Raw genomic sequence first — 12,893 nt, 5'->3', positions numbered from 1 at the left:
CCCATTGGAGACAGAGGAAGGAGGCCCTGCAGGCCCTGGAGGTGGGACAAATGGGCAGGAAATGCCTGTGCTCCCAGCCCCAGAGTGTGGTCTGGGAGGCCCGTGGCCTCCTCTGCTGCATGGGAAGGACTGGATCGGGCCAGAGCAAGGCCCTCCAAAGTGTGGGCCCCTGACCCTTCTTGCCCAGGTCAAGGACCACCAGCAGGGAGGGACGTGTGTGTAGCCCGGCGCGTACAACAAACCAAAGCAACACATAAGGTAGCCCTTAGTTTTTGTTTATTTTTTCAATAAACAAAAATTTTTTTGCATGTCTGGTTGCAGAGACGGGAAAGCTAAAAAGAGCTCATCACTGACATGTTTGAAATTTTTTGGTCACAAGATCATAACGCCTGCTCCTCTCTCAGTTTGGGGACCGAATTGGTGATCATGTCTCGACGGCTGTCTTTAAGCTTCCCCGTTATTGGCGTAAACTACACACTACTCCAAACACACCCGAGGTGTGGATGGGCAGTCAAGGATCCCGACACTCTCAGCAGAATCTGGTTACCCCATAGAGGATGGAATGGACCATTTCTGCGTGACGTGAAGACCGTGGCGAGGCTGCTGACCCTGTTCTGATCTCGCGGGATGTGTGCAGTGGGCGCGTGGAATTTGGGTGGGGAGGCCTCATCAAGTGCTGGTAAGAGAGAATTTGTCACGTGGGCAAGTGAGATGGTCAGGCTGTAAGGGAGGCGTCTGCTCAGGACCCTCCGCTCCCACGTTAATCTACCTGCACTGTGCTAGGCTCCCTGGGGACCCCTGTGCGTCCGCAACCCTCCCAGGCGGCCCCGCATCCTGCGTGCCCTCAGCTCCCTGCGCACCGCCTTGCACTCAGCAGGTGCTTAGAAATGCTTCCTGATCCAATGGATGATGGACGAATGGATGAACCGATGAGGACGTGGCCAAGGAGAGACAGTGGGGGGTCTCTTCCTTGTCGTCGGGGGACGTGGTTGTTCTCTACAGCACGGAGACCAAAAACGTGCAGTAGAGAATCTGATCGTTGCGTCCCATCTTAGAATTTGGCGTTGGGGGGAAACTGAGGATCAGAACCGTCAGCAGACTCGATCAGGGTCTCACGTGAGAGAGGCCGGGCGGAGTACCAGCCTCCCGCCCGACCGTGCCAACAGTTCTTTTTTTTTGTCTTTTTAAAATTTTATTTCTTAAAACGAACTCAAGATGAGATGAGATGGTGACTCCAATGACCTGGAAGGGGGGAAGGAGGAAGGGGTTGGGGTGAGGGCTATCGGAGGCCGGGGGTGGGCGCCAGGGAGGGGAGGGCAGGGGGCGTGGCAAAGGGAGCTGGGGATCGGGGGGGGGGGGGGCCTGGCAGTGGTGACCAGGGTGGCGAGTGAGGGTGATGGGGTTTGGGGATTGAGGGTGAACCGTGGGGACGAGGGTGGAGAAGGGGGAGCTAAAAAGATAGGGGTTTGTGGTGATGGTGGGAGGGGGTCACCTGGGGGGGGCGATGGGACTGTGGGGTGCAGGGTGATCAGGGACAAGGTGACGAGGGTAGTGGGGGGCTTGGGCTGGGGATGATAAAGGGCCTGGAGTGTTGGGGACAATGTCTTGGGTGAGACGTCGGGAGCCTGGGGGAGATGAGGGTCGGGCTCTGAATCGGGATGACAAGGGACTTGGGACGGTAAACCGGTGACTGAGGGAGATGAGGTCGGTGGTCATGTGATGGCGGTGACGCATGTGGGTGATCTGAATGACCGAGATGACGTAGGCGATGATGGCTTAGCAAGGTAAACACGGCAGGTAATAGTACTCTATAAAGCTAAGAATATAGACTCCTATCTAAATAATTTAAGCAGCAAAATATTCCTAACTGGCACCCAAGGGCTGTTTAGCTGCCCAACTCTAAGAACTGGAAAGCTAAACAGAGCTCTGTCCATTTCCTTCTATTTTTTTGCAAAAAAGATAGATGCTCTTTTTTAAAAAAAAAAAAAAAAGTCAAAATCTATCATTCAGAAGCTGGCTAGGTCTTTGGGGATCTGAGGGTTATTAATTCAGCAACACAAATGAAATCCGTGCTGTGTAGGCCAGGTCTGGTACCACTGTGGCCACAGAACTAGAAAACGCCCCACAAGTGACAATTTCCACTAAACCCTGTGAAAACCTTGGTGAGGGCTGTGTTGCTGCTCAGATTCACCAGGGGCACTTGTGGTTCAAGGTGCATTTAAATTCCCGGGGGACATCTCTAACCTACAGGGTAGGAGGCGGGTATACAGTTGTTGGGCCTCTGGGGAGGTGGGTAGATAGGCAGGTGGCAGAGGCACTGCCAAAGGGGCAGCCCCCTGACCGCACATTGTGACTCAAAGGGGGCGATCGTTTCCAGGTGGGCAGTGGGCCAGGAGGCTCCCCACTTTGAGAAATGCAGTTAAAATCCATTGCAATACGTCAAGTGTACATCCAGGATAGGCCAAAACCTTCGGATCCCAGGATGAGACTTAGTCTTCATCAGATCCTCATTTTATAGGGTCAGGGACTGTTTTGGTTCACCACCCCCTCGTTCCTAATTCAGAGTTTGAGAGCAAGAGAGGGCCCTGGTGGTCACTGTGTTCAAGCCCCTGCCTGGAAAGGGGTTGAAAGGGCAGCCCGGGGTGAGAAGGGGACTCGCCAAGGATCACACAAGCGAGTTAGTGGCAGGGCTGGGATCAGGTCCCGGCCCCCGCCAGCAGCCAACCCGGGGCTCTCTCTCTGCTTGACACACGACCGCTGCACTCTGCGGAATCTCAACTCAATCGGAAAGACTGAAGGGCTCGCGGTGTTGATGTGAGTGCGAGTCGGAAGTGGCGTGTGAGAATTAACGAACGAAAGAGATTTTAGCCCTTTTCACAGTGGTTGGTCATGCGCAGCACTCGTAACGGTTTCACGAGGACCCTGTGGCCGAGACCCCTCGGAGAGGGACGTCGGCACAGAGTCCTGGTTCTGTTGCCATGTTTTTTTTTGGTCTTTTTGATTTTAGGTTTAGAGTTTAGAATAACATACTTATTTCTCTTACTCGTTTAAAGATGAAATTCTTATTATTATTACCATTATTTTTTTTTATCATGCATTAAGAAGAGAGAAAGAGGATTCTGGCATTGCGTTTGTCACACGGCAACACAAAGGTAATAGAGGGAAGCGTAGCGTTCACCAGATTTGACACAAAGCAGAGCAAGCTCCACCACAAAGATGAGAACAGACCGCATATAGTGAGCTCTGCGGGACCCCGAGAACAGGGAGGGGCCGGTGGGAACGCTGCTTAGATCTCCTCGTCGCCAGCCTCCTTGCTGAAGGTGGTCATGTCGACCTTCTCGGGGAAGATGATGTTGACGGCCAGGTCCTCCCCGCTGTTGTAGTGAAGCAGCAGGTTCTTCTTCTTGCGCAGCATGTGGTTGTAACGCAGGTTGGACACCCAGGCCTCGCACTTGTTGAGGAAGACGATGCCCATGGTGCCCAGGACCACCAGACTGGTGAGCACGCCCAGGATGGTGAAGCAGATGGCCTGACCCTCGGAGAGGAGCGGAGTGCTCTTGTTGAGCTCCTTCATGGACACCTTCAGGATGCGGTGCTCGGGCTGCGGCACCGGCAGCTCGTGCACCCCGGGGGTCAGGCGGTAGGTCAGCCCGTAACCGCTGGGCAGACGGGTGACCTGCTGGGGGCCCACCGCGCGCTTCCGGCCGCAGATGGGGCCCGTGAACTCGGGCTTGCACAGACACCCGAACCTCACCTGGGAGTGCTGCAGGCAGGTGCCCCCGTTGAGGCACGGCTCGTTGGCGCAGGTGGACACCGGGCGGCTGCAGGTCTTGTCCATGAAGCCGGCGGGGCAGCGGCAGCGGAAGTCGCCCCCGATGTCGGTGCAGATGCCCTGGTTCTCGCACGGGTTGGGCGTGCAGCTGTTGGTCACGATCTCGCAGAAATTGCCTGAGAAGCCAGGGGGGCACAGGCAGGAGGCATGGGAGGCCCGGCCCTCATCGTCCACGCAGCTGCCTCCGTGCTGGCAGGGCGAACTGCAACACAACAGGGGGACACGGTAAAGGGCCCTCGGGCACTGCGCTAGGACAGTGGTGCCGGGAGTGGGGACGGACGCTCCGCTCCCGCTCGTGCCACGTGGCAAACCTCCTGGGGCCCGACAAGAGGGCAGGTGCTCAGAACGCACGAGGTGAGGGAGTGAGAGCTGGCCTGGGGGGCACCGTGACCCCAGCCTGCGAGGGGCTCCGGGGCCGTCCGAGGTGGGAGGCCCCCACCCCCGAGTGGGGTGTGTGCCTCACCCCCATCATGCTGCTGCCAGCCTGGAACATGCCTGACCTCCAGAGTCAGGATGCCCATCTCCTCTCCCACCTCTTAGGTCATCTTTCCGACCAGAGGCCTGACGGTTAGTCACTGCACAGGTGGGGAAACTGAGGCTGAGAGAGGCAAAGTTAGTGACACCCCAGGGCTACAGCCAGTTGCCCCGTCAGCTCCGTCCCCAGGCCGTGGAGGCCGAGCAAAGCAGGGCATCCCTCAGTGTCTCCCACCTCCACCACCTCCAACCCCTTATTATTATTTTTATTTTTATGCTCAGCGGAGTGAGCCTGCGGGCTATTGTACAGGAAACCCTTGGGGACTCTCAGAGTGAAAGAAATACGCGCTCTGTCTGCACCGGCTGGAGCAGTGTCTGGGCCCGGCTGTTTAATAGTGGCCCATTCACCCAAGTGCAGCTTGCAGACCGAAGCTGTTTGCTCAAAGCAGAGCACACAGAGCATTTAATGTAAGTGCTTTTAAACGAGCAGACCCTTTGTCATCTGATAAATGCCAAAACTCCAGGGAAGAAAGGGGCTCCGAGCGCAAGAAATCAGCATTGCTGCTTCAGGGATGAGGGTGGCATAGGAGCCGGGGCTCTGAAGGAATTTCAAGGACCTTGGGCTCTATTTTGACAGACTGGCTCCAGTCTGTTAGAGAGAAAAGCAAAATATTTTAAAGGTCTCGCTCCGTATCTCCCCTTCCCACCAGCAAGGAGAAATGGAGTTCGGTGGTCACCCCTCCCCTCTGAGCCCGCCCAGGATACTGATCTTGAGATGCTGCAAGAATGCTGGTTCCTGGCCCTAGCGGCCCGGGGCTCTCTGCCCCACCCCTGGAATGCATTTGCGCTTCGGTCTCCTCACGGGACGGGGGCGCCCCTACCCGCAGCTACTGGCCCAGGCCTGGAGTCTACTTTGAATTCTCGCCTCTCTCGAGATCTCTCCTGGTCTCCGTTTAAGCCCCCTCGGAGGGTGGGACTGGCTCCGTGCACTGAGCAGATAAGGGCCGGAAATGGCTGAGCTGCTGGGAAGCCCGTTCAGAGGCACCAGAGAGGCCAGGGGCCGTTCCATCTGCTAGGCGCGCTGCCCAGAGCCCCAGAGCCCCCTCCCCACGAGGGGAGCTGAGGGCCAAACACACCCCGCCTCCCGGGGCCCCGTGCTGGCTGCAGCCCCGTCTCCCCACCTCCTAAGACATCCCAGAAAACCCAGAAGCAGAGCCCACCAGCTCCCCCAAACCCGCCCGTAAAACGCGGTGAGCGGGTTTCACAAACAGCCTCGGGCGCTGCCCAACTCTGATCTCTTGTTATGTCGCCTTTAGAAAATTATGCAGCTCGAGCTCTGGTTCACAGTCCCAATCTACTCTCATTCACACACATCAGGACTTGGGAACGTCAGGGGAATATGAAATCGCCTTCAGGATTGTTTGAAAAAATTATGGAAATGACACACTCCCCCATAAGTACCCTGATCCAGGGCGGCCCCCCATGGGGTGCAGGATGAGCACTTACTTGGTCTTTTGTCAGGCGACAGGTCCGACTGGGTTAGGCTGAAAGGGTCTTTAGGGGGTGTGAAACAGGAATCTAAAGCGGCATTTATCAGAGCACACATAGCCCGGAGAGAATACTTACCCATTCATCACACAGGGCCCGTCCTTTTTCTGACAGTCCTTTCCTGAGAATCCAGGGGCGCAGGAACACTCGTACTGGCCATTATCGAGGTTCACACAGGTTCCGTTGTTGGCACAGGGGGTCGAGGTGCAAGCCCGAATGTCTGTGGGGAGAGAAAACCAGGAAGATGAGGGGGACACAGACGCTGGAAGGAGAGCACCCTGGGTGGGGACAGGAAGAGACCCTTCCGTCTGGCCGAGGGGGACCCCGCGTGAGCTGCCGAGATGTCTCTGCTTGTGTCCACTGCCAAGGGACACCCACCGGGGTCCTGAGGAAGAGGGTGTAGCGACCCCCAGAACCCTGATATAAGTAAACAGCTCGGGGAGCTCAAGGGTCACGGAGACGGAAAGTCACGGCCATGCACTAATATTCAACAGGCCAGCTGTGCCCTTTTGCTGGCACCAGGTCGCCTCCTCGGTCCAGCCACACTGACCTTCACCGCAGACCCCTTCCCTCCCCCCAAAACTGTGCCGAGCTGAGACTCCCTAACGGCTGCCTCCCAGACAAGTCTCTTGTGTTTGAAGGGGGTCCCTGCCGCTCGGGGGGCCAGTGCAGCCCAACTGTTAGCAGGACCAGCTGCCCGTCATACTCTTCCATCAAAGAGGCGCAGGGGGGAAATGAGATGTGAAGCCCCCCGTCGGGAACCAAGAGACCTGACTTCGCCCCAGCACCGCCTCCACCGCTCGGTGGTCTCTCTGAACGAAGGGGGTCCACGATAAAAAGGCTGCATCGTTTGAAGGCGACGAAATGAGAACTATTGAGTGCTTGCCTGTCAGCACGGCTTTCCATGAACACTGGTGTATTTCCACCACCGTTTTACACCGCCCGTCACGCACACTTCATTATTCGGGGCTCAGCAAGGCAGGCACGGGCTGAACAAAGGGGCCTGGGTCAGGGGCTCTCTGACAGTGGAGACCCCAGCCCCCAGGCCTGGCCAGGGAGAGACGCTTTCTGTGCCCATCTCCAGCCGGCTGCCGAGTTCAGCTCCCTCCTCCCCTCACCGCCCCGACTCTGTGCCTCACTTTCCCCACTTAGAAAAGGGGGGGGGCTCTCCCTGGCCCATCTCCGAGAGCCCCTTCGGCTTTGTTTTTCTACCACCCGAGCTGCCGCATCGGCCCGACAGAAAGCCAGGGCCAACCAGAGACGCAGCGAAGGCAGGCAGCCTGGGTTCGGGTCCCCGGGGCTGAGGCCACACACGTGCAGATTTATTCCCTCTTTTCAAGAGCCCCGCACCCTCATGGAGCAGAGATGGCAATCAATCAGTAAGGAAAAGCCTGCACACCAAGCTGATGGCTTATCCAGAGCACACGAGGCGTTCCTTGGGAGCCCGGCTTGGTGCAAGGGAACATAAAGAGGATTTATCATTACGGGAAGGCGCCAGGCGTTAGCACGCAGCGCCTCCGTGGCAAGCTCCTAATTCCCTGCTCCGGACTCCCCTGTCAATGGGAATCTTAAATTTAAGCTGAAGAGCTGGCGACCACCCTACTCCTCTCCCACGGTGTCAAGCCTCGTGAGCCGGGGATCAGCCCACCTTCTCCTCTCCTGGGCCTCTGACCCCAAAGTCCGGTGGATTAAGCCGCCACCAGGAGAAAGCTGCCGGGGGTCTCTGCCTGCCTGCCGGGGCAGCAGCTGTGGCGAGGACAGCCTCAGAGACGGGTGAAAAGGGAGAGGGCCGGCGATCACCCGGAGGGCTGTTTCCTCTGGACTCAGCCGTCCCAAGCTTTTGTCAACCCAGTGGGGAAGGGACCTTTTGTCTGGAGAACTCCATAGGGGGCGTCCTGGATTAGATATCAGCAAGAGTGGGCTCCAGGCTAAAAGCCCTGATCCCAAATGGTGGCTTTTCTGGGACCCCTTGGGTCCCCAAAACAGCTCAGAGGTACTTCAAGGGTGCAGAGGCCAAGCTCTGCTGGCCAGAGTGTGAGTCAGCTGTGGGGAAAAGCCTGCATCATATTGGCGGGGGAGACTTTAAAGACCCAAGACAACGTGGTGGGGGATCTTGAAAGCCCACTGCCTTGGCTGCGCGGGGCAGGGGTGGTAACAACGTGCTCTTAGGTTTTTCTTAAGGGGAAGGTGTTAGAAACAGCCTCAGATGAGAATGAACCCATTTCTGGGGCGGAGGGAGGGGTTTTGTAGCTGGCTGTTCTCCCAACTTCTTAGGTGTCCTGAGCAGACCCCTTTGCTTCCCAGAGCCTCAGTTTCCCTACTGGTACCACTCGTCTTTACTGATGCTGCTGTCGGGACCGAGGGACAGAGACCCCGCGGCAGCTGCCTACACTGCTGGGAGTTTTCTCGGGGACCTTAGTTTGCCTGGGCTTCAGGGCAGGTTTTGCCAAATGAGAATGGGCTCGAATGAACATTTTGCAGCCTGAAGATGCCGCGACAGCCAACTCTCAATTGCTCAGGGTAATGGAGGGCAGAGGTTGCGTAAGTTAACAAAATCAACAGAAAACACCAATCTGCACTTCAGCTACTTCTCAGGCTTTCCCGACCCCCCACCTCCCCCTACACTTGACCTCTTCCAGCACAGCCCCCGGCCCTGTCCCAGTGGCCCTGACTCAGCTCCCGCTGCCCCCAGCACTCAGCACCCAGCACCCTTCCCCGCGTCTGTCTGCTCGCTTGTTGCAGCATCCTGAACAGCCTGGCGGGCGAATTTCATGGAGTCTTGGCTCTTCGACCCCCCGAGTCCTTTCCCCTCTCAGAGCTTCAGTGACCCGAACAGATTTCTCGAGGCTGTGGTCCCCACCCTCTCAGCTTCGTGTGGCGTGTTTGTGACTCTTTATTCAACTGGCAGCCCCCCTACCCCGGTGCCTTCCCTGGTGCTGGGTGCTGGCAGTGCAGAAGGGAGCAAAATTACGTCCCTACCTGTGAGGAGGCTCCCAGCACCAGCAGGAAGTGTATAAACAGATCATTACCGTGCAGAGCGCTCGGTGTGTTGGGCTAAGGCGAGAGGGGGAGGGGCGGCAGCCACGGGGCTGGGGGGAGGGGGCTGGGGGCCGGGGGCCGGGGCCGGGGTGGGCGGGGCAGGTGCCCACCTAGGTCGCAGAGATGTCCATCCCAGCCGTCCTTGCAAATGCACTGCCAGGGCTCCACACAGACTCCATTAACACAGCCGGGAAAGGTCACGCACTGGTCACACAGGGGACCCTGCCAGCCAGGCTGGCACCTGCGGGGGTTGGGGAAGAAAGGTGGGGACGTTTGAGGGTGGGCAGGGATGGAGAAGGGGCTCCGGCTGCTTTTTGTGGAACCAAGAGCCCTCTCGGGTCTCTGCCCAGTGCCAGGCCGGTGGGTCCCAGGAAACCAATACCAGTCACCTGAACGGAAAAGCTGAAACAGGAAATCAGCTGGGGAGCAGGCAGAGGGGTCCCTGAGAGCCAGAGGAAGAGCTGCGTTTTGCCGCAGTGGCCTGCAGTGGTGTCATCTGCACCTCCCGCCACCCACCCCTCGGAGAAAGCCATCCTGTCCCCGCCACCGCTCCCAGCAGCCCCCGCCTCCTGGTCCTTTTCTCCCCCTACCCCTCCCCCCGTCACTGGTTTCCTGCGGGGGCGAGGAAGCTGTTTGCTGCAGTCCAGGGGCCAAGCCCTCCCCGTTTTTTCTGCCTGACGTCATGACTCCCCAGAATTCTGCCCTGGCCCTCCAACATGCTGCCTCTGGGGAGCCGCTCCATTACCTGCAAGCATTGTCATCCTCGCAGAATCCATTTTGGGGGTGGCAGGCCGGGAAGCATTCAGCTCCTGAGGCACAAGAAAGGTTACACCATTCACCCCACGAGGCCCTACAGGCTGTGGCGGAGGCCACGACGGCCTCCCAGGAGGCAGCCTCCGACCTTCTGTGGCCCTACCCACTGGGCACACAGTAGGCACTTCATCCCAACCCACTTAGGAGAAAAATCTCTGCATGTCCCTGGTTACGGAGTGACCACAGCCCACTGCCTAGCTCCTAGGACCAGGTCAGACACCCCGTGTCCCTCAAAGAAATTACAGACGCCAAATCCTAAACGCAGGAATGAGGAGACAGTGAACGAGAACGGAATGATTTTGACCCCTGGGCACTCGGCCAAACCCTCACTTTTCCAAAGTGAGCTAAAAGCGAGGTGGGGCCGGGCCAGGTTTTGAGGTATTCAGCTCTGGGGAAGCCCAGACAGGTTCACCTGGAGGGTTTACAGGTAAGGCGTCTGGAGTTTTTAAAGGTTAATCCCAGTTAAGCCAGGCACCCAGGTCAAACTCCCAATTTTCCCCACACCAGACTCTTCATATTAAAAAGACGAACAAGGCTTTGGCGGAAAAGACCGTATTTCTGACACTACTTAGAGACTCTGACACTTTAATAGGCACCTACTGTGTGCAGTGCCTGTAACTCCCGCCAGCTTTTCAGACAGGACCCCCGTCACCACTGGTGCAGCGGGCTGGGGGACCCTGCGGGAAGGGGGCAACTCTCTCGCTGTCAGAGACATATGGCCGCCACAGACAGGAGTGTCGCAGCCCCTCACCTAGACAAACGCCACGCAGGAGGGGCTCGGGCTGGGCTCCCAGCTGGGAATTTGAGGCGACGACGGCAAAGTTACCCCCCCACACACACACAGGCCTGTTCCCGAACGCACACTCAGGGACCCCCAAAGTTGAACCCCAGAGCATTTTCACAGAGGGCTCCCCAGCGTCGCCTCGTTTCTCCACACCTCCTCTCTGCCCACCGACACCCTGCGAGCGCCACTTCTGCGGGGCGGGAAGGGGCCGGGGTCCCACAGCTCCCCCGCCCCCGGGGACCCCAGGGCCGGGCTTGGCATGCGAGGGTGGCGGGGAGGACCAGGCAGGCGCGGCGCGGGGCTTGGGATTAGGCGGGACGGGCGGGAGTCGGGGCGCGTGGGACGGGGCGCGCGGGGCACGGCGGCCGGGGGGCGTCGCAGGCTTCCCCAGAGGGGGCGCGAGCCAGGCTGCCGGGGGGCTCACCATGGGCACTGCGGCCGAAGGCCAGCAGGAGCAAGAGGACGGGCAGGAGGGCTGCGGTCGCGGTCATCGCGGGGCGGCCGGGGTCGCGGTCCCGGGAGCGGCGCGGGCGCGGGTCCGGCTCCGGGCGCCGCGCTGGGCTTCTGGTTGCGGACGCGGAAGGGGGCGCGGGCGCGCGGCGAGGGGAAAGCCAGGGCTGCACCGGGCTGCGCGCTGCGCTCTCCGCTGCCGCCGCCGAGCTGCCGCCGCCGCCGCGCGCGCCGCCCTTTTCGTACCGCCGCCCCCCCGCGGCCCCCGCCCCCCGCCCCCGCCTTCGCGCGCACGGGGCCGGCGCCGGCCAGTCCCGGTGACCCCCGCCCCTCGTGGGGCCGCCCCCCACCACTGCGGCGTCCCGGAAACCGGCTTGCGCACGCGGGGCACTCGTGGCTAGACGGGCACCGGTACCCCGCGCGCCTTTGGCACACGTTCCCCCCACAGGACGGCACACGGGCGCGCACACACGGGCCCGCTTAGGACAAGTCGCATGAGCCGAACACGGGCTGGGCCGCAGACCCCAGGAAGACGCGAGGATCCGCTCGGAATACAGAAACACGCACAGAAACACCACAACACTTATCGCCAAGGTCCCGAGCACGCATGCCATGGCTCAGGCACCCAGAAAAACCCAAACGCACACTCTAGAGACGGGGAAAACGCACACTGTCGCACACGCACAGGGAAAAACACTTATGAGGAGCCTTAGGCACCCACACTCGTAGCCATAAAGACGCAGGAAAATGCAGACACACTCGTAGCAGCACACAAGGCAACCCCGACACACCCTAGGGCACAAACACACGCCGCAACACGCGCACGTCCTAGAAATGGTCGGGAGCGCCACAGGCTCAGTCATGGGCACGCAGAGAGGCCGAGGACATACAGTTACGAAACCCTGGACATCCGTCAACATGTGCCCGGCCATCCACACAGAGGCACGTGCACGGCCACGTGCACACCTGAACATGCGAATACCCTTGTAAACATGCAGACACTCGGGCACATGTTCAATCACATACACCCACACACACGCAGTCAGGCCCTAGGCCTGCCGGAAGGCTCTCACACATCTGATAGTCACACACACACATACCCAGTCCCCGAAACTCACAAATCTCAGGCTCTCGGTTACACGCTTATGAAAACACGCATATACGGTCACCCAGCACACACGGGCGCGCACACACACACACACCCCAACACGTCCATCTTTGCCCGCACTGACACATGTGGGCAAGCTCACAAGTATGCTCACACTGACGTGCACAGTTGCACACCCGGCACTCAGCACGTAGTCCAGAACCACCGGGAGGCTTCTGGCCCCGGGTCTCAGGGAAGTGCGGGTGGGGGATGGTGACCCTGCCAGAGACCCTCCCCCTCCAAAAAACTCCTGGTAGAAGGCCCCAGCCTGAACTTAGAGCCCCACAGTCTGCTGGGCTGTCTCCCCCCACCCCTGTCCCTATCAGGGAGGTTTAGGGAAATGGGGAAGGACCTGGTAGGCGGTGGCAGGTGGCAGAAAGGGAATCAAAGGTACTTAACCTCTGGGGAGGGTACCAGGAGGTCCTGACAGTAGAAGGATCTTTTGTGTATGCTTCATTTGCATTGATTAGTTTGCATACAGATGCCACGGACTGGGAGTGGGCTCCCACCCGCTTCTTGGCCTACCCTTCCCACAGCGCTGGGGTGGGGGGTGATCTCTGCCGCTATGAACCTGGGCTGGGAGGCCTTGGCCTTTGGGCCATCTCACAGGGCCCTGGCAGGTTTGAGGACAGACTTGCTGTCCTTGGGATGGGTTTGGGAAGTCAGGCTAGGGGGAGCCCGCACTTCCCACTCTGCTGGCCCTGAGGCCCTAAGTCTGCAACCCAGAAGCAGGACCTGCTCTGGGTGGACTCTTGGAGGCTGGAGGGAAGCCCCCTGACCCCCTTGTGGACGGCGCCTCTTCCCTG

At 59.2% G+C, this 12,893-nt stretch overlaps 1 protein-coding gene across 5 annotated transcripts; it reads right to left on the bottom strand.

Annotated features, from left to right (window-relative positions):
* Nucleotides 1-3,286: 3,286 nt before the first annotated feature.
* On the bottom strand, nucleotides 3,287-10,981 carry DLK1 (delta like non-canonical Notch ligand 1; the record flags this gene model as incomplete). 5 transcript variants are annotated; one of them, XM_079700693.1, is made up of 6 exons in its annotated part: nucleotides 3,287-3,601; nucleotides 3,755-4,034; nucleotides 5,933-6,074; nucleotides 9,004-9,134; nucleotides 9,639-9,702; nucleotides 10,915-10,981. In XM_079700693.1, 6 exons carry the CDS (start codon nucleotides 10,979-10,981, stop codon nucleotides 3,287-3,289), a joined length of 999 nt encoding a protein of 332 aa, XP_079556819.1. The 5 variants fall into 5 exon arrangements, with proteins under 5 accessions (XP_079556819.1, XP_079556820.1, XP_079556821.1 ...); XM_079700694.1 differs by having other exon boundaries at nucleotides 3,287-3,535; XM_079700695.1 differs by having other exon boundaries at nucleotides 3,287-3,529.
* Between the last annotated feature and the right edge of the window lie 1,912 nt (nucleotides 10,982-12,893).

This window comes from Hyperoodon ampullatus (genome assembly GCF_949752795.1).
Source record: "Hyperoodon ampullatus genome assembly, chromosome: 3".
Taxonomy (NCBI): domain Eukaryota; kingdom Metazoa; phylum Chordata; class Mammalia; order Artiodactyla; family Ziphiidae; genus Hyperoodon; species Hyperoodon ampullatus.
Note: the sequence above shows the minus strand (reverse complement) of the source record. Positions and strands in the feature narration are given on the sequence as shown.